Source organism: Saccopteryx bilineata, chromosome 2 (genome assembly GCF_036850765.1).
Source record: "Saccopteryx bilineata isolate mSacBil1 chromosome 2, mSacBil1_pri_phased_curated, whole genome shotgun sequence".
Taxonomy (NCBI): domain Eukaryota; kingdom Metazoa; phylum Chordata; class Mammalia; order Chiroptera; family Emballonuridae; genus Saccopteryx; species Saccopteryx bilineata.
The window spans coordinates 369,391,181-369,412,688 of record NC_089491.1 but is presented as its reverse complement, the minus strand read 5'-3'; the positions used below and the strand labels follow the sequence as shown (position 1 = coordinate 369,412,688).

General features: G+C 40.5%; 1 protein-coding gene across 6 annotated transcripts in view; it reads right to left on the bottom strand.

Annotated features, from left to right (window-relative positions):
* The window catches only part of AP2B1 (adaptor related protein complex 2 subunit beta 1), a 125,484-nt gene that overhangs the window by 75,644 nt on the left and 28,332 nt on the right, over positions 1–21,508 (bottom strand). For all 6 annotated transcript variants that reach the window (XM_066263362.1, XM_066263366.1, XM_066263364.1 and 3 more), the window contains exons 6-11: positions 13,105–13,295; positions 10,570–10,791; positions 9,516–9,636; positions 9,303–9,398; positions 2,350–2,465; positions 904–1,069 (exon numbers count right to left, since the gene is read on the bottom strand). In XM_066263362.1, coding sequence (XP_066119459.1) covers positions 904–1,069; positions 2,350–2,465; positions 9,303–9,398; positions 9,516–9,636; positions 10,570–10,791; positions 13,105–13,295 — 912 coding nt within the window. The remainder of the gene's footprint in view (positions 1–903; positions 1,070–2,349; positions 2,466–9,302; positions 9,399–9,515; positions 9,637–10,569; positions 10,792–13,104; positions 13,296–21,508) is intronic.

Genomic DNA, 21,508 nt, shown 5'->3' with positions numbered 1-21,508 from the left:
CAGCCCTCTCCCAGTTCCAGGTGAAAACATCTGCTTTAATAAGCCATTAACTATTACTAACAGGAATGGGTAATCATCTTTGAATAACAGAAAATGAAAAAGTGATGACTACTGCTCTAAGCCAGTCGTTGTCAAAATGTGGTTCTAGAGCAGAAGCAGCTGCATCTCTGGGAACCTAGTAAGAAATTAAAATGCTTAGGCCCATCTTAGGCCTATGAGTCAAAAACTCTAGGGGTGGAGGGCCCATCAACCTGTGCTTTTACAAGCTTTCCAGGTATTTCTGAGACTCATAAAAGTTTGAGAACCACTGATCTAAGTTTAGGTAGGTTTGTTCCACCAGCAATTAGCACAATTAAAATAGTTCGTGCCTTTTGGGAGAAAAATCAGTATTATATATAAATATAAACCTCTCTTGGCCCTGGCCAGTTAGCTCAGCGGTAGAGCATTGGCTCAGCCGTAGAGCATTGGCTCAGTGTGTGAAGTCCTAGGTTCGATTCCTGGTCAGGGCACACAAGAGAGGCACCCATCTGCTTCTCCACCCCTCCCCCTCTCGCTTCTCTCTCTCTCTCTCTCCCCTCTCCACTCCTCTTCTGCAGCTATGGCTCAAATGTTTGAGCAGTTTGGTCCCAGTGATGAGGATGGTTTCATGGCTTCACCTCAGGTGCTGAAATAGCCCAGTTGCCGAGCATCAGAGCAGCAGCCCGAGATGGACAGAGCATTGCCCTGTAGGGGCAGATCCCAGTCAGGGAGCATGTAGGAGACTTGTCTCTCTTTCTCCCCACCTCCCTGCCTCTCACTTAATACACACACACACAACCTCTCTCACATGAAACTAGTGAACCTTTACTTTCCCTGATATCTTTCCAAAATGATCTATGACATAAGATGTAGATGAAAACTTACTTGGGTGCTCTCATCATGAAAACCCTCCAGGAAACTCTCTAGTAACTCATCTGCATTATCAATTCGTTCAGCATATTCTCCCACAATCCAAATCATAGCTGCTCGAGCGTCTGGCTCATCCAGCGAGTCTAAGTTCTCACACAGAGTGGCAATGATACTTTCATACCTGACACAACAAAATGGACTACAGTTAATGGGGGCAAACTGAAAACTGTATTTAATAAGAAAAGTTAAAGGACAAGGGACCTTCAACCTAACCACCAAAATAGAGAGGCTTTTTAATCAAGAAAATGTACAAGCTTTAAGCCAAAAATTATAAATGTCTTTCATTTCCCCTTCAATTATGTTTAAAAACCAGACCTTCACTGTTCATAAAGCTCATCCAATATTTTTTTTACAAGGAAAAATTAACCTGTGGTATAAGATTATAACACTACCTTATATTTCTAACAATTTTTCTTGTTCATGATCAGAGAATTTTCCTATTATTCCATTCTGCCTTCATAGTACAGGGACAAATCCCACTTCATCAGTAGGAAAAAGAAGTTAGACAATAGCATCCAGACTAGGAAAAGTAATTTTGTCCCTTAAGCCACATCTCTTTTTAGGGAGATCTTTACATTCTTTTCTCCCAAGGCCCCTGCACTAATAATGATCTGTTTCTCCAAAGAAATGAGTAATTCAAATATTTAACTCTAATTTTACAGGTCTATAGCTCTCTCACTTTTACTGTATTGAATACATCTTCTTGGCTAATGTAGTTTTAAACATCAAAATGACATTATATTTTAGACATAGACAAATAAATAATACACTAAGAGGCCTCAATGTGGAAACCTGTGGAGTAAAAATGCATATTTTCTAGCTACATATAGACTTGTGATGAGCTACCATACTTCAGAAAAGGCCTGACATCCCAGTAATTTATGGTTACATGTTCTCTAATTTTCTACAAAGTACTAGGTAATATGCAAAGTGAATAGCACAGCTGTCATCTTTCTGCATTTTATAATAAGGTGGTCAGACAAATTTAACATCCAAACTAAGATATTTCTGAGAGTGAAAAGGGGCACAATCGTTAATTATCCTGGTAACAGGCATAAACCAGGATTAGACCTGGGAAACCTGGAATATATGGGCATCCTATTTAATAATTCTTTGCCACCAAAGAATCTATGTACAGAGTTAACTTCAATAGATGACAATCAACAGTGCATAGTCAGACAGAGCTTCAATTCCTCTAAATTCCTCTAAAAGTAATAAAGCAGGATGAAGAATCAGGTTTTAATCCCTGTGCTAGTCACCTTACATATTTCTGATTTTTAATAAAGTACCCTATTATGACCAGTTACATTACAAAAAATTCTTATCTAGCCAATTTCAAAATGCCTTAAACATTTCCTAAATGATTTGAGGAAGAGGGGTAGAAGAAGTATTTGGACATACTTATTGGGGTACTTGCGAAAGATGTCCCTGATGACAACAATTGCCTCTTGGACCACATAATTTACTTTGGTCTGGATGAGATCAAGCAATGTACTCACACAACGTTCTGCAGATTGCTGCAAAGAGGAACATAATAAATGAGAAGTCAGATCATCTACCCAATAATACAACTTCAATATAAAAAAAGATTTTAAGCCCTGACAGGGTAGCTTATTTGGTTAGAGTGTCATTCTGATACACCAAGGTTGCGGGTTTGATCGCCAGTCAGGGCACATAAAAGAATTACCAATGAATGCATGAATAAGTGGAACAATAAATCAGTGTTTCTTCCTTTCTCTTGTAAGTCAATAAATTAAAAAAAATTTTTTTGTTGTTCTGAAACATACAGGTACATCAACTAGTTTAAACTAGATCAGGCACTTAATTTGACAAAGCTAACTAGAGGCTGGGCTATCTGATAGAGATATATAGAAGTTTTAGATAGACACCAAATTTTACTCACTACAAACATAAACTGACAGGTGAGTCCATCTGAATAAAAAGAATCACCTTGTATAGCCAGGAAAATAAAAATGGGAGAAATAAGACAAGGTAGGAGATTCTTATCTGGAGTTCATGGATGAATGAAGACCATTAGGTAACTTTAAACCTCTTGAAATGAAATTGCCAAATATCATTATACTACATATAAGCATATATTCCAGGGAGGGAGACCATAGATTTCATTGTAGATTCAAAGTTATCTGTGACTCATCAAGAAAATTTATCTGTAAAAGTTATCTGTGACTCTTAAGAAAAATTTGCCATCTTTTGGGCCATGTAACTGAAAAGTTATGGTCTTAGCTAAACTGTCATTTTCCATAGCCTATAGTTCATCTATAAAATAGAATTTAATCTAGTAATCTTTCATTGATGAAGGGAATATGAAAGAATACAAGTGACAAAACTAATATATTGAAACTATAAGTCATAGTTTTTAAAAGGAAAAGGGCTCTGGAAGAGAGATTCTAAAAATCAAGGACTGACATATCATGTATGTACTGTGATGAGTCACCCAGTGCATGCTTCCTGATAAGATGCAACAGAAAGTACACAGAAATACCTAACAGGTAGTCTTGCCAAACACACTAAACGTGAATATTATGAAGGGAATGGAGGACTGACACAACACTAAAATACAACCAGCCAAATGCACACTACACAAAATTCTACAAGCCTAATGATCTAGCCCTTTAAAAAAAAATAGTGCCTTCTGGTGTGTGGTGGTGCAGTGGATAGAGCATCAACCTGGGATGCTGAAGTCCCAGGTTCAAAACCTCAAGGTCACTGGCTTGAGCACAGGCTCATCAGCTTCAGCATGGGGTCCTGGATCAGCTGGAGCAGCATGGTCAAGGTACATATGAGAAGCAATCAATGAACAACTAAAGTGTCACAACTACAAGTTGATGCTTCTCATCCCTCTCCCTTCCTGTCTGTCTCTAGTGGGAAAAAAATGTAAATAACATTCATAGAACAATCTCATTTTTTTAAAAAGTACACTTTTGTATGGTGAACTATATAAACAAAGACTTATAATCATATTAACTTTGCCCTGGTCAGACAGCTCAGTTGATAAGAGGATTGCCCTAGTGTAGAGGTTACCAGTTTGATCCCTGGTCAGGGCACATACAGTAACAGATCAATGTCTCTTTCTCTCTAAAATCAATATAATAAACATTTGAAATCATTTTCACATCATCTCTGAGACGACAGAATGGGGATAGAAGAAAGCAGAGTACAATGTACTACTTTCATTTAACATGTCATATTTTATGATTTTATGTAGTAAATACATACAGCTTTCCTAAGAGCTGTATGTATAATTTTTCTTTGTTCTTAAACTACAGCAGTGGTAGTCAACCTGGTCGCTACCGCCCAATAGTTCCAGCTTTCATGGTGGGCGGTAGTAGAGCAACCAAAGTATAAATAAAAAAGATAGATTTAACTATAGTAAGTTATTCTATAAAGATTTATTCTGCCAAACTTAGCAAAAATCCAACATAAAGTATTTAATAAGTAATATTATATGCTTTAACTTGCTGTAACTCTGCTTTATAAATTTTATAAAGTAAAGTTACTTCCCTACTTTATAAATCACCATTACTGTGGCACCGGCGGGCAGTTAGAAAATTTTACTACTAACAGAGATACAAAAGTGGGCGGTAGGTATAAAAAGGTTGAACTACAGGATGAGACAGAAATCCGTACCCTATCTTGATCTATAAAAATTTGAAATGGTAAATACCATAGAAAAGAAGACTAGGAAGTGAAGAACTGGAATTAACTTATTGCCTTAATCTCGCTCAAACACAAATAGCACCACGTGATTTTATTGGGAAGACTAAGAAAAGGCCAGGGCTTATCTGTCTCATCCTTAAAGAAATAGGGACACAGTGTAAGAGCATACAATTTTAATTTGTCAATCATACCTCAAAAAAGTGAGGGGGAAAAATGTAAAATCTATTATAAAATGCAAACAAAAAGAAAGGTAAATTACTGAAAATGAATTCTATGGGATTGCTTTTTCAGTGCTACTTATTAACACAATGGTTTACTTCATAATCTTTAACCTAACCAACTTATGTTATTCCACCTAAGGATTCTTAGAGCAACATAGAAACACCTACATTTACATTTTATCATGACATTTACAGTCATGATAAAAATACAGCTCCAACTCTTAAAGACACCTTGAACTTTCCAGGCCCTATTCTCTTAGCTAAGAACTAAACTAAATTCAATTTCTTGTCACCTGTCATAACTTTTAAACCAGCTACTCATTTAAAAGGATGAGATACCTTGAAAGAAAGCAGCGCCTAGTGTAGAAACTACACAGAAAGTCTATTACAATTCCCTCACTAGTTCTCCCCCTTGTTCCACCAGTGAATTAGTTAAACAAAGGCAATCATCGTCTCTCCTGCCCCAGTACTCTGGGCTAAGCAACTCTTTCCAACCGATAGATAACTCATGACTGAAACAGTTCCAGGAAAAGTCCTAAGACCAATCCAGGCCACCTGAAATAAGAGAGCACTACATGAAAAGGCAGAATATTTTTTTTCTTGACAGAGACAGAGAGATAGTCAGAGAGAGAGACAGATAGGGAGGGACAGACAGACCAGAAGGGAGGGAGACGAGAAGCATCAATTATTCGTTGTGGCATCTTAGTTGCTAACTGATTGCTTGTTCATTGACTGCTTTCTTATATGTGCCTTGAGCAGGTGGCTACAGACGAGCAAGTGACCCTTGCTCAAGCCAGCAACCTTTGGGCTCAAGCCAGCAACCATGGGGTCATGTCTATGATCCCATGCTCAAGCCAGCAACCACATGCTCAAGCTGGTGAGCCCATACTCAAGCCGGATGAGCCTGTGCTCAAGCTGGCGACCTCAGAGTTTCGAACTTGGGTCCTCCACGTCCCAGTCCGACTCTCTATCCACTGCACCACCGCCAGGTCAGGCAAAAGGCAGACTTCTTGAAGGCTGATCTTTTTTTTTTTTTTTTTTTTTTTTTTAAGTTTTTTTTATTTTTAATTTTTTTTCTGTATTTTTCTGAAGCCGGAAACGGGGAGAGACAGTCAGACAGACTCCCGCATGCGCCCGACCGGGATCCACCCGGCACGCCCACCAGGGGGCGACGCTCTGCCCACCAGGGGGCGATGCTCTGCCCTTCCGGGGCGTCGCTCTGTTGTGATCAGAGCCACTCTAGCACCTGGGGCAGAGGCCGAGGAGCCATCCCCAGTGCCCGGGCCACCTTTGCTCCAATGGAGCCTCGGCTGCGGGAGGGGAAGAGAGAGACAGAGAGGAAGGAGAGGGGGAGGGGTGGAGAAGCAGATGGGTGCTTCTCCTGTGTGCCCTGGCCGGGAATCGAACCCAGGACTTCTGCACGCCAGGCCAACACTCTACCACTGAGCCAACCGGCCAGGGCTTGAAGGCTGATCTTAAGTTTCCTGAGAAAATTCATTCCTCACATACCCCCACTAGGGCACCCTGTGAGTCAGAAGAAGAAAATAAAGCCATCAGAAGCTTATCTTTCTCAGATTATGGACTTTTCAGTTAGACACAATACATGGCACTAACAGTTTCTGGAATTTAGGTGCTTTGAGAATGCCTTCTAGTAATTCCAGGGATACAAAATCTTTTTTAGCTTTGGGACAGGATATTTTGTATGACTTTTTAGAGCTCTGTCAGAGAGGTCAGCATCACAATGACAGTATGAAAATGACAAGCTCCAAATGACTCCGATGCTGTTGAAATCTCTCTGAAAATTGTCTACATTAAAAAGTTAAGTAGGTGGCTATACTTCAATAAGAAAAGTAAAAGTAGGTAAAGTATGGTGATAAAGATCCACTGTATCGAGATCCAATAAACAGACTTTCCCATTTCTCAAATGGAGCAACAGAAATATATTAAATATCTAAAGCAATTGAACTAGTGGAACCAGGAATAGAAACCAATATTAATTTACTTCTTGCTATAACTAGTCTATTAAATGATTTATCAATGTTAGCTTTAAGAAGCAGCAATGAGCCCTGGCCGGTTGGCTCAGCGGTAGAGCGTCAGCCTAGCGTGCGGAGGACCCGGGTTCGATTCCCGGCCAGGGCACACAGGAGAAGCGCCCATTTGCTTCTCCACCCCTCCGTCGCGCCTTCATCTCTGTCTCTCTCTTCCCCTCCCGCAGCCAAGGCTCCATTGGAGCAAAGATGGCCCGGGCGCTGGGGATGGCTCTGTGGCCTCTGCCTCAGGCGCTAGAGTGGCTCTGGTAGCAACATGGCGACGCCCAGGATGGGCAGAGCATCACCCCCTGGTGGGCAGAGCATCGCCCCATGGTGGGCGTGCCAGGTGGATCCCGGTCGGGCAAATGCGGGAGTCTGTCTGACTGTCTCTCCCTGTTTCCAGCTTCAGGAAAAAAAAAAAAAAAAAAAAGGAAGCAGCAATGACTTTAATAAAAAGAAGAAAGGTCAATTAGGAGCTTGGCTTTCAAAGCTGCTTCTCTGACAGCATCTGTTTCCTTCTGTTGCCATAAAGTACTGGTCATACTGTACAAATTATTTTAGGATCCTTGAGAAGTCATATGGCCCAACTGTCTGCCTCTAAGAAGAATTGCAACTAGTCAAGTAGAAAGAACGAATATGGAGCTCCGAATCTAGAATAAAGTGAACACAGTCCACCATTAATTTCAACAAGGTTCTGAATGAGGAGAAACAAATGGTGAATTGGTGAGACAGACAGACCAGGCAGGGCAATGTAAAAGGTAGCAGCCATAACCCTATTAGAAAGCTGCCACCAGGCTGGAAACAAACCTTCCCTCTAAAACCAGAGGCTCTTCATAAGACTCTCAAGTACAGACCAACTCACTGTCCTAAAGCAGAAACCTGCTAGTGACAGCCCTGGCTATGTGCACAGAAGTCCTGATGAACTCATTATCTCCATGTTAAACTTACATGGACTGCACTTTACTATATGCATGGTATATGCCACAATTAAAAACTGTGTATAGCCTGACCAGGTGGTGGCGCAGTGGACAGAGCGTAGGACTGGGATGTGGAGAACCCAGGTTCGAGACCCCAAGGTCGTCAGCTTGAAGGCAGGCTCATCTGGTTTGAGCAAGGGGTCACTCAGTCTGTTGTAGCCCCCCGGTAAAGGCACATATGAGAAAGCAATCAATGAACAACTAAGGTGCCGCAACGAAGAATTGATGCTTCTCATCTCTCTCCTTCCTGTCTCTCTGTCCCTATCTGTTCCTCTTTCTGTCTCTGTCACAAGAAAAAAAGTCTCTATAAGGAAATATAATTATTTGCGTTGAATAGGCCCTACATATTTAGTCATAATATACAGCAAGTTTTACAAGGCTGTGGCTTGACAGAACAGGAAATACAGGTATATTATCTCAAACAAAGATAATCAATATAAGAAAAAACCTCATGCTATAACTACAGGGGGTCCTCAGGTTATGATACAGTTCTGTTTCTACAACAGTGATATTTTGGTGTAAGTTGAAACATACCCTAGCCTAACACAAATGGAACACTTGCTCTTTTAACAGTCCAAAATGGTGTAGGTAAGCGTGCAGGGGGACGCCAACTCCCTTACTCATATCCCACATTACTGCATATTCTTCCGCCACACACAACCAAACTAGTTCGCCCACATAGTCCATAAGCACGATGCTAACGGTGTAAGTCGAAACACTCACGTCTGTGTTTTAAGTTTTCATGGGAGTAAGCGTTATAAATTCCAAACATCGTATGTAGAGACTGTCATAACCCAAGGACCCCTGTATACTGGAAAATATATAGAAGAGGAGCCTGACCAGGCGGTGGCGCAGTGGATAGAGCGTTGGACTGGGATGCCGAGGACCCAGGTTCGAGACCCAGAGGTCGCCAGCTTGAACACGGGCTTATCTGGTTTGAGCAAGGGGTTACTCGGTCTGCTGAAGGCCCGCGGTCACAGCACATACGAGAAAGCAATCAATGAACAACTAAGGTGTCGCAATGCGCAACAAAAAAACTGATAATTGATGCTTCCCATCTCTGTTCCTGTCTATCTGTCCCTGTCTATCCCTCTCTCTGACTCTTAAAAAAAAAAAATAGAAGAGGAAAGAAGTAGAAAGGCATGGTATATGAACTAAGCTGCTCATCTCACAGAAGGAAGTTAATAATGTCTATAAATCAATAGCATATTACTTAGACATGGAAGTATCTCTAAAAAAATAACTAAAATCAGAAACATGATTAAAGTGATTCCCTCTGAGAAGAGAAGAACCAGGGATAGCTGCTTTTCACTAAAAATTCTTTAATATTTTTACCATGAGCTTTATTATTTTTGATAAACTTTAAAAATGTACCGGTATTTTAAAGAAGGAGTAAAGAGAACACTCAGAATCCTGTAATATGATCACAACTACCATCAGACACTTGCCTCCACCTTGATGGCACACCGTCCAATGGCCCGCACAGCTTTGCGAACAAAGTCAACATCCACCTCTGTGGCATATTCCTTCAGTTCTGCCAGAACCTATTAAAAAATCCAAGACGTGAACAAGTATTAAGGACTCTCAAACAGCAATTTAATGGCCTAGCTTTTTCTGAAGGCCAGACCTTTAGATCTAAGTCATTATAAACTCGAGTCTACCTGAGCAATATTGGCTTGGGATGCCAAACGAATCATGATGTCCAACTTCTCTAGTTTAACATAGATGGGATCATTATACTTCACAAAAAAGACTTTGATTTCCTGCTTTAAGATTTCAGGCCTATGACACATAGAAACACAAGATAAGGAAGATGAGGCATTAATAAATATTGATATATCCTTCTGAGTCTCTATTAATATTTAATCTATGCTTCCCTGTTCACCTCCCATCCACCCCCCACAGGGGAAAACTCAAAACTTCCCCTACACCTCTCTACTCTTACCTGTTCCATTTAGAAGACTAGTTTTATCCTTTAAAAGGTGAGGGTACACGCAGTCAAAAACTGCTGGAAGAATAGCAACCTGGCCCTGGCCGGTTGGCTCAGCGGTAGAGCGTCGGCCTGGCGTGCGGGGGGACCTGGGTTCGATTCCCGGCCAGGGCACATAGGAGAAGCACCCATTTGCTTCTCCACCCCCCCTCCTTCCTCTCTGTCTCTCTTTTCCCCTCTCGCAGCCAAGGCTCCATTGGAGCAAAGATGGCCCGGGCGCTGGGGATGGCTCCTTGGCCTCTGCCCCAGGCGCTAGAGTGGCTCTGGTCGCGGCAGAGCGACGCCCCGGAGGGGTAGAGCATCGCCCCCTGGTGGGCAGAGCGTCGCCCCTGGTGGGCGTGCCGGGTGGATCCCGGTCGGGCGCATGCGGGAGTCTGTCTGACTGTCTCTCCCCTTTCCAGCTTCAGAAAAATACAAAAAAAAAAAAAAAAAGAATAGCAACCTGACTCTAAACAACAGCATGAACTATATTAAGCAGGCACTAGCTAGTATGCTATTAAGAGATCCCTCAGAAAACAAACAGCATTGTAGAACAACAGGCATTTATTATAGGAATGATCCAAAATCAACTTTTACCTTCCTAACTCAGGGCAAGTTTTTCAGCCATACAACATTCTCATTTCCATACATTAAAAATAGCTTAATACTGGCCTCTTTAATATTGGTACATTTAAGCTTAATTCAAAATTACAAACACTTTCATCACCCATTCATTTTTTCCCAACCTTTTCTGAACAATTAAGTTGATGTTCCTCAGGGCAACGTACTGCACCTCTGGCTCCCCAGACAGCAAAGTGACAAGTGGAGGGGCCAACTTCTTCAGCAGCATATTGTAGTAATCAGAGTCCTTGGGTAACAACTCTAGAAATTTCATTAGGACTTTTACCGCTGAAAGCACCACTGCTGAGTTGGCATGCGATAGCCGGGGCGTTACCCGCTCACATATGCTGAAGGACAGGAAAGGAAAATTAATGTCCTGAATTAGAAGTTCTTTGCTCAGTCTAGTCTATAAGGCAATGGGTCAGAGTCCCACAGCCCAAGTATCAAGAAATTAGAGAACCAGTTAGAAAAGTCAAAGCTCCATGAGTAGGTAAAACTGGGATCCAACATTGCAGAAGCCTCATTCCCAGCAAACTACAGGCAGAACAGGAACATCAGAAGATTTTATGAAACCAGCAATAAGGGATGCTCAAATTGGAAGGAAACTAGCCAAAAACCCGAAACACCTGAAGCTCACACCATTTACCTTCCAGTGTGATAGTCCTCCCTGCCTCACAGTCCATTTCTCATCAACCTACAGGAAGTCAAATTAAGCATTCTCAGAGTTATTTTATACTGAGAAATATTAACCAACTGCGGTGGAAGGTTTCATTGTTAAGATGCAGGAGATGGGTTGACAGGGAAAACTACCCAATCCTTTACCTTCAGAATAAGAAAATCTCTGAAAGGGTTTTTGTTTTCTAACAATAGTATATTACTGCAATATTCCCCCAACCTCTTCCTCTTCTGGCCCCTGCCACCTACACTTAAATGCCTCTGAAATCTTAAATATTATCTGTTGAGGGGCCTTCAGAAATTAACCTAACTTTGATAGCTCCTAGGCAATGTAAGTGGCTCCTGACTATATTCAGTTAAAGATACAGGATACCCTGACCCACTGGCTCAGCAGTAGAGCATCGGCCCAGCATGCACAAGTCCCAGGTTTGATTCCCAGCCAGGGCACACAGGAGAAGCGCTCATCTGCTTCTCCACCCTTCCCCTCTCTTTTTTCTCTCTCTCTTCCCCTCCCACTGCCAAGGCTCCATTGAAGCAAAGTTGGCCCAGCGCTGAGGATGGCTCTATGGCCTCTGCCTCAGGTGCTAGAATGGCTCTGGTTGCAACAAAGCAACACCCCAGATGGGCAGAACATGGCCCCCTAGTGGGCATGCCGGTGGATCCCGGTTGGGCACATGCAGGAGACTGTCTCTCTGCCTCCCTGCTTCTCACTTCAAAAAAAAAAAAAAGATAAAGATACAGGATAAGTATGCTGTTTCTTTTCCTCCCTCCTGTATCAGCTTGGTTAATTCCCTGATCTCCTTCAGGTCTTTACACAAATGCCACCTTCTCAGTGAGGCCTTCTCTAATTATCCTTTTATGAAACACAACTCATCCCCAAAATGCCCAGCATATCTTAGATCTCTTCCCTACTTTATCTTCTCATCAGCACTACCATCTGACATATTATATAGCAACATGTATTATATGCATCTATATATTTCTGCTCCATCTCTCAGAACAGTGTTATACAAGGGCTATGACTTGTCTGTCTACTGTTGTATCATTAGGACCCAGAACAGTGCTTCTTACACAACATGGGCTCAATAAATATTTCCTGAGTGAATAAATGAATAAGTGTGAGATATCAATGACCAACAGAAAAATAAAGTCATTCCAGAAGATATTTATACTTTCAATGATGGAAAGAAACTATCAGGTCTCTGTCCAGAGGGAACAACTTCCCAAGTCAAGCAAAGAGCACTTGCGTTATAGTAGCTTGAGCTTCAGCCAGGCAAGGAAGGTTCCTATCACCCATATTAAAATACGTCAACTCAATGAAGAGCCAACATTTCTTCAAAAGTAATCTGCCAACTTCAGTGCCTATATACAAAAAATGTTCAAGAAAATTGGTGATAATTTCAACTCTGTAAAACTAAAATGTATGTCTATGAAATTTAATAGCTGATTTCTGACAAAGAAAATTTGCAACACTACAGTGGTCAAGTGCTCAGAACAATCTAGGTGTGCCTTCTAAAATCTCCAGGTTTAGACTGACACGATTTTGCCGGCTCCAACACTTTCTCTAATCCTGAATTATCGGTATAGCTCAACTCAGTAACTAGCACCAAGCCAATGACTATGTATTTAATAGAATAAAAAGTCTGTCACTATAATAAGAGACTATATCATATGGCCAGTAACTGCTGTATGAGAGATGTGAGACCATGATGAGGAAGAATTTAGCACAACTGAACTACACTGGTCAAATGAGAAATGAAAAACATGCATCTTTTTTTTTTTAAAAAAAACATGCATCTTTTAAAAAGAAATTTTGCATGATTCTTACCTAACTCTAGTAAGAAAATACGATGGGACAGCAATATCTATCCTACAATATCTATCCCATAGGCCACTGATCGTCAACATAATAGATTTTTATTCTAATACAGACACTTATTAAACAAGTCAAGACTCCCAGATATTATCCAGATAACCAGACTGACCTTTGAGCCTCCCGGTCATCTTTAGGGTTATAATTGGACAGGCAGTCCAGGATGAAAATCTGGCCCCATTCAGTGCACTCATTCAAGGCTGTCAGCAGCTTATTAATGTTCTGCGGGTTCAGATCGAGTAAGTTGCTGTTTGGATGAGATTCACTGATTTCAGATAACGCTGCTACAGCATTAGCCACCACCTGGGAAGGAAGCAGACATAACCTTGATTTACCAAAAACAGTACAACTATAGACAAACAATCTTCTCTGGATCATAGATATTCCTGTATATTTCACCTCATCAACTAGAAACAGATAAACTACTTTCAATTCACATATTAAACCACTAATAATATACAAGGTCTACCGGAAAGTTCTGTCCGTTTCTATCACAAGTTTCGACATGTAAGCACATTTATTTGGCACATGTGTGCCTATTTTTATCACTTAATGTATACATACTGACGTAGCAAATTAACTAAAACAAAGTTGATTCACGTTAGTCTTATGTATGAAGCAATAGTGTACGCATGGCTACTGATAAAGTTCATTTACGCCACTGTAATTTTTACAAATTTCAACAAGGAAGAAATGCTACAGAAGCATGTCTGTCGCATCCACCATATTCCCCAGACTTAGCACCCTCCAACTATCACTTGTTTTTGTCCTTACAAAATTTTTTTTTTTTTTTTTTTCTGAAGCTGGAAACAGGGAGAGACAGTCAGACAGACTCCCGCATGCGCCCGACCGGGATCCACCCGGCACACCCACCATGGGGCGATGCTCTGCCCACCAGGGGACGATGCTCTGCCCCTCCGGGGCGTCGCCATGTTGCGACCAGAGCCACTCTAGCGCCTGAGGCAGAGGCCACAGAGCCATCCCCAGCGCCCGGGCCATCTTTGCTCCAATGGAGCCTTGGCTGCGGGAGGGGAAGAGAGAGACAGAGAGGAAAGCGCGGCGGAGGGGTGGAGAAGCAAATGGGCGCTTCTCCTGTGTGCCCTGGCCGGGAATCGAACCCGGGTCCTCCGCACGCTAGGCGACGCTCTACCACTGAGCCAACAAAATTTTTTGAAGGGCAAAAAATTCAAAAATGAAGAAGATATCAAACAAGCACTGGTTCAATTTTTCGCATCAAAAGATAAAACATTTTTCAAAAATGGGATATACAAATTGCCCTCACGCTGGCAAGAAATCATTAATAATAATGGCAATTATATTATTTAATAAAGTTTATTGACAGTAAGAAAAATTTGTATTTTACTTTATTCCAAAAATGGACAGAACTGCCCTGGCCGGTTGGCTCAGCGGTAGAGCGTCGGCCTAGCGTGCGGAGGACCCGGGTTCGATTCCCGGCCAGGGCACACAGGAGAAGCGCCCATTTGCTTCTCCACCCCTCCGCCGCGCTTTCCTCTCTGTCTCTCTCTTCCCCTCCCACAGCCAAGGCTCCATTGGAGCAGAGATGGCCCGGGCGCTGGGCATGGCTCTGTGGCCTCTGCCTCAGGCGCTAGAGTGGCTCTGGTCGCAATATGGCGACGCCCAGGATGGGCAGAGCATCGCCCCCTGGGGGCAGAGCACCGCCCCTGGTGGGCGGGCCGGGTGGATCCCGGTCGGGCGCATGCGGGAGTCTGTCTGACTGTCTCTCCCTGTTTCCAGCTTCAGAAAAATGAAAAAAAAAATAAAAAATAAAATAAAAAAAAAAAAATGGACAGAACTTTCCGGTAGACCTTATATAATGTGCCACCAACGTGAGCACTGAAACCACCAATAATGACATATACAGCTTCCTAGCGGTCAGACAACCCAAAATTAAAACAATTCATATTTAGCAGAAAGTCACACATAACTATTAAAACGTTAACAAATTTAATGGTACCCAAAGCTACCAGTAGAATCAAAACATGAACAGCTAAAAAGAGCAGTGGTTTCAATATAAAACATATATACTAGGTAATAGAAAAATCTAGGCTAAAAATTTTATAGGTGAATGCTACGCATGTACAGGGTGGGAGAAGCGGGATGGAGATGATACCGTCAATCATATCACAAGTCTTAGAGTAAGAAAATTTGAGCTTGAAATCCTAGATCCCTATATGATGTTGGGATAGCACATAATTTCTGTGAAATTTAGTTTCCCCATCTGAAAACTAGGGATAATTTAATCTTCCTCACAGATTAGCTTTAGTTTGAGGATAAAATGACAATATGCATAAATTCTTTCTACAAAGCCTTATGCAAAATAAATGTGGTAATACTACTATAATTCATCAGTTGCAGTTTTTTACATTAACATCTCTGAAATTTGGATGTATTTTTTAATTAATGGTACATCAGTTTATTATAAAACAATTTTCTTTCCAAATACAGAAAATAATAAAGCATCTTAGAAACAATGAAATATGGTTATCTCAAAATTTTCCTTCTTTCAGACAGTATAAATAAAATATTGCTACCAAATAAAAGAAAGCACACCGCCCTGGCCAGTTGGCTCAGTGATAGAGTGTTGACCTGGCATGTGGAAGTCCCTGGTTTGATTACTGGTCAGGGCACACAGGAGAAGCAACCATCCAACCATCTGCTCTTCCCCACCTTCTCCTCGCCCCTTGCCCTTCTCTCTCTCTCCTTCTCCTTCTCTCTCTCTCTCTCCCCCCATCCCTCAACCATGGCTGGACTGTTTCCAGTGTGTTGGCCCAGGCACTGAGAATGGCTCTGTGGAGCCTTTGCCTCAGGCACTAAAAAATAGCTCAATTGCAAGCACGGCCCCAGATGGGCAGAGCATCGGCCCCAGACGGGGCTCACCGTGAGGATCCCAGTTGGGACTCATGTGGGAGTCTATCTCCCCTTCTCTCACTTAAAATAAAAAGAAAAAGAAAAAAAAAAGGAAAAAAAAAGTACACTTGTATCCCAAGTACAGATCTGGGAATTTACATTAGTTGCAAGAAAAAAGTAAACACTCTACCAAAATTACAGATTATTTCTAATATGACTAACAAATCTACAACTAATGAATATAATTAAAACTGGCAAGTACACACACCAAAATGAACAAAAACTACACTACAGCTCTGTACAAGTCTATTTGAAACCACATAGCCTGACCAGACGGTGGCACAGTGAATAGAACGTTAGACTGGGATGCACAGGACCCAGGTCTGAGCCCCAAGGTTGCTGGCTTGAGCGCGGGCTCATCTGGCTTGAGCATGGGGTCACTGGCTTGAGTGTGGGATCACAGACATGATCCCATGGTCGCTGGCTTGAGCCCAAGGTAGATGGCCTGAGCAAGGGATCACTGGCTCTGATGGAGCCCTCCGATCAAGGCACATATGAGAAAGCAATCATGAACAACTAAGTTGCCACAATGAAGAATTGATGCTTCTCATCTCTCTCCCTTCCTGCCTGTCTGTTCCTATTTGTCCCTCTCTCTGTCTCTATCTCTCTTGCTAAAAAAACAAAAACAAAAAAAATATTTTGCTGGAAGGCTCCTAGTCGTTAACTAAAATTTAGCAAGGTAAGGCTCTATATAAACATTCTGTAACTATAAATGAGACGTTACAGGAGACAGCTGCTTCAGTAATTACATATATTGAAAAGATTCTCAAAAATGTCAACTCATTGTTAGTTCTTACTAAAGTCCCTTGCTAAAAGTTTGGGAAACTAAGAGTTATACCAGGAGTCCCCAAACTGCGGCCCCCTGAGGCCATTTATCCGGCCCCTGCTGCACTTCTGGAAGGGGCACCTCTTTCATTGGTGGTCAGTGAGAGGAGCACATTGACCATCTCATTAGCCAAAAGCAGGCCCATATTTCCCATTGAAATACTGGTCAGTTTGTTGATTTAAATTTACTTGTTATTTATTTTAAATATTGTATTTGTTCCCATTTTGGTTTTTTTTACTTTAAAATATGTGCAGTGTGCATAGGGATTTGTTCATAGTTTTTTTTTATAGTATGGCTGTCCAAGGGTCTGAGGGACAGTGAACTGGCCCCCTGTGTAAAAAGTTTGGGGACCCCTGAGTTATACAATTATCCTTTTGCTAGCAAGAGAAGAAACTCAATGGGCATGATTTAACTACTGACTTTAATATACACATTATCTGGGATGTCGGTAGATTATCCCCGCATTATTTTTACCTAGAAGAAAAAAGTCTAGAGAATATGATTTTTAATCAAATAATACACTTATGACAATACCATTATTATAGTAAGGACAATAATGCCACAAATGAATCATCTTCATCTATAATTTAGTGATCAGGACAAAAATTCCAAGATGAAAAATCAAAGGTTCAGTTGGTAAGTACAGTATGCTTAAGGATAAAGTATTTTATTGTTAGTAAAACTAATGAGAAAGAATGATCTAGTCCAGCTACTGCACGGTAGCATGTATATGGCTCTTTTCTGACTTAATTATTGTTTGCTACCTCTACCATCAATCATGGGATATAGTGAAAACTAAAAGGCATAAAGAGTGAAATTATAATCCCCTCCATCATTTTAGTGCTTTACACACAGGCAAAAGATAATTCTATTTCCCATGTACAATACACTTGTTAGATTCGATTATAGTATAAAAGGGTCAAAATGTCTCTGGAAGACCAGATGCCTGTTTTCATCTATGCTGACAACAAATGCCCAGTCTTGGTTTCCAGTTGTCCAAAATAAACATCCTACTACAACATACCATTTCTACCAGGCAAACCCTATTAATATTTTTTTTAAAAAGTTAAATAATATCTGTTATTAGGAAATGTAGACCAAAGGGTAAGAATGGGAGGAATTAAAAACACTGGGGAGGAAAGAGAACACAAGGATGCTGAACAGAATGAGCAATTAAAATTTTTTTGTTACTATCATAGGCAATTACAAATTAAACCAAGGATATAATGTAGCTAATGAAGTATATGTTCTGGTGGTTAAAGAGGCAATTTCTACTTATCACATTAAAACAAAAAAGGAAATAGGGAAACATCAGTCTAATTAAAAGACCTAGCAAGATCAGATTACAGGATTATGTTTGAAAAGGTTTGCACTGAGAAAAGGGATCGCTGCCAGCCGCTAAGCCAGCGACCAACCAGAAGAGAGTATCCCCCAATAACAATACAGTCCTGTTCCTCTAAAATTCCTCGAAGTTCATTCTATTCCACCTTACCCCTTTCGTCTCCTAATTGTCACATTCAGATTGTTAGGTTTGCAGAAACACAGGGAGGTGGGCCCATAAGGGACTGCTGCGAGTTCTCCTGGTCAGTAAGCCATGTTTCTTTAATGAAAACTTTAAGCTAGACAGACATACTGACTGAAATAGACAAAGAAAAAGGCTGACTTCAAGATAGCAACTGAGTGGCTGGGGTATACAGGATAACTCATTTGTCAATATTTATACTATTTATTTCTTTTGTGTGTGTGTGACAGAGACAGAGAGAGGGACAGATAGGGACAGACAGGAAGGGAGAGATGAGAAGCATCAATTCTTTATTGAGACTCCTTAGTTGTTCATTGATTGCTTTCTCATATGTGCCTTGACCAGGGGGCTACAGCAGAGTGAGTGACCCCTTGCTCAAGCCAGTGACCTTGGGCTTCAAGCCAGCGAACTTTGGGCTCAAGCCAGTGACCATGGGGTCATGTCTATAATCCCATGCCCAAGTCAGTGACCCAACACTCAGGCCAGATGAGCCCGCGCTCAAGCCAGCGACCTTGGGGTTTCAAACCTGGGTCCTCTGCCTCCCAGTCCAACACTCTATCCACTGCACCACTGCCTGGTCAGGCTATACTATTTCTGATTTTATACTATGCTCATGGTGCATACATTGTCTATTTTTAAATATAGACCTTAAAACTTAAGATTTATTTCCTCTTCTCAAAGAGCCTTCTCCAAACAATAAGTATAACCAAAAACAAATCTGACCGTTGCAGTAACTGCCTTGATTTGCTACTGCATTAAAACAAAGGTTCTATCTCTCTTGAACAAACTATCATATATAATATTTGTCATGAATCTGAACTAACACATATAAAATATTTCCTCTTGAAAACTGGCATTTCTCTTAGAAAATTCTACCATGAAGAGAACAATGCTCTTTTAACTATAATCTCAGGAAAATTAGAGTTCCCAAGAAAGAAAAGTGTTTCTAAACAAAGTTTTGTTTTTAAAAATAGATTTATAAATAGGGTTTCTTGAGTTTTCTCAGTATGTTAGCTAATTTATAAAAAGTTGGCAAGTAGGCTACAAAGAAACACACCCCATTTTGTCAAAAAATAGTTTTTTAACGCACCTTGCTTGTCAATTATGGTAAGTTCTGTTCTTTGGGGGACTGCAATTAAATATTCCTCCTCCACATTCCACCCTGCCCTACCTAGACTTACTATAATATGTCTACTTCATAGACACAGATATTAAATATATATATATATATACTTATACACAGTATGCAAAAGCATATATAGAAATATTTAAAATCATACTCAATACTAGACAAATCTTCCTCTGCCTTAACTAAAGATTTCTTTAATTTGATAGTTCCTTATAGACCCTCAGAATCTGCTCAATTTTTTTTAAGGTAAGCAATTTGTGTTTTGACTTACTCAATACTGCACCTAATAAGAGCTGCACAAAGATAAAAGACAATAATAGGTAAAATTTATTGAACACTTACTATGTCCTATTAATCCTCACAGCAACTTGAGGTAGTAGCTATCAAAATCCACATACTACAGATAAATAGGCTTTTTAAATTAACTTATAAATACAGAATTAGAAAAATGCAGTGACTTGCTTAGTCAACATAGTCAGAAAGGGATAGTGCTTGAATATAAACTCAAGTTCTGTATCTGACTCCTACATTAGTACTGTGTCTGAGTACTAATCATTCTGTACCTGGCATTTACAAAAAAGTTCTAACAGCTATGAACTTAAACTAGGGGAAAGGAAAAGAAAAATCAGAGTTAGGAGAAGGTACTATAATCAAAACATTATTTCCAGGGAAAGGTGACATATAGGATTTATACAAGGAGAAAAATTTATTCTTCTTCTTCTTCATATTTTCAGACACAATCATATTCTGGCAGCACTTAAAGAGGCCAGACTTACTACCTAGCTATAAAATCTGATTTATAAGCTACCCCTATCTTACATGCAGAAATTCTAAAGACATAAATTGGCCTCATTTTTTTCAAACAGAAGCAAACTGGAGCGGTGGATATGATTAGAACAGAAATGATCCTGTGTAGAACTCTAGAGGAAACAGACATACACTGGAAGTGAACTAGCACAGACAGGAATGTCTTTATGAATAATCTCTCACATATTCCCCGTCCCTTTGAATGATTTCCATCCTGCACTCTAATTTCACTCATTTTCATTGCCTCAGAACCCAAGAAACACATCACTTTCCAGTATAGTTACTTCATCCTATTAACTAAACTACCACTTAAAGGACTTTCATTTCTAGTAATGACCTTAAAGGTCACACACTCTGAACAGATTAATGCTTCAATTTCCCATTCAATTACAATCCTTTGCCCTAGTGCCCCTGAAGATCTGAATATAGTGAAAGAAGTAGAATTGACCAAAACTATCAGGATAAAATATATACTGCTCACAAAAATTAGGGGATATTTCAAAATGAATATGCTATAAAATATCCCCTAATTTTTGTGAGCAGTATAGGTGGTTTACATGTATTCATCGTCCTAAAAATCAGCAAGTTTGGAATTTTACTTTCTCCTTTAGGGAGTTGTTACACATGACATGTCAAAGAACAAAGTAAAAAAGAACAAAACAAAAAAAATCAGAGCAAGATATTACTTGTTCAAAGCATGTTTCCATCACTATCATCTACTTAAGGACACAGTAACTATATGGCACCAATTCACTTTTTTCCTCCTCAAACAAAATTTAGATCTCATGATTTAATATAAGACAATGTACAGAATACCAACTGATAAGATGCTGTTATGACATTCTATAATGTTCTGTCTTCTTCCCCAGAATGAGGAAGCTAAGTCAACACATCTCATTATGGCAATCAAGTGTGAATATAATGGCAACAATTAAAACTTACAAATAAGTCTCAATAAAATTCATTACTTAAGTGGCTTAAAATATGTTCTGACAAAATGCAAATTTTCAAACCAAAACACTACATATAAACATCAACAAAGACAAAAAGGTATTCCTAAGAATCAGAGTTACTTGGTCCATAAACCATAAAATTACACTACAGCATGCTGCAACATGAATATAACAAAAAAAATTATCACACCACTTATCTCTCTTAGAGAAGGGAGAGAGGAGAGAGAGAGAGAGAGAGAGAGAGAGAGAAAGGGGGGAAGGAGGGGGAGGAAAGGGGGCAGGGGACGAAGGAGGAAAGAAAGAAGAAGAGAGGAGGGAGGGGGAGAGAGAGGAGAGAGAGGAGGGGGGGAG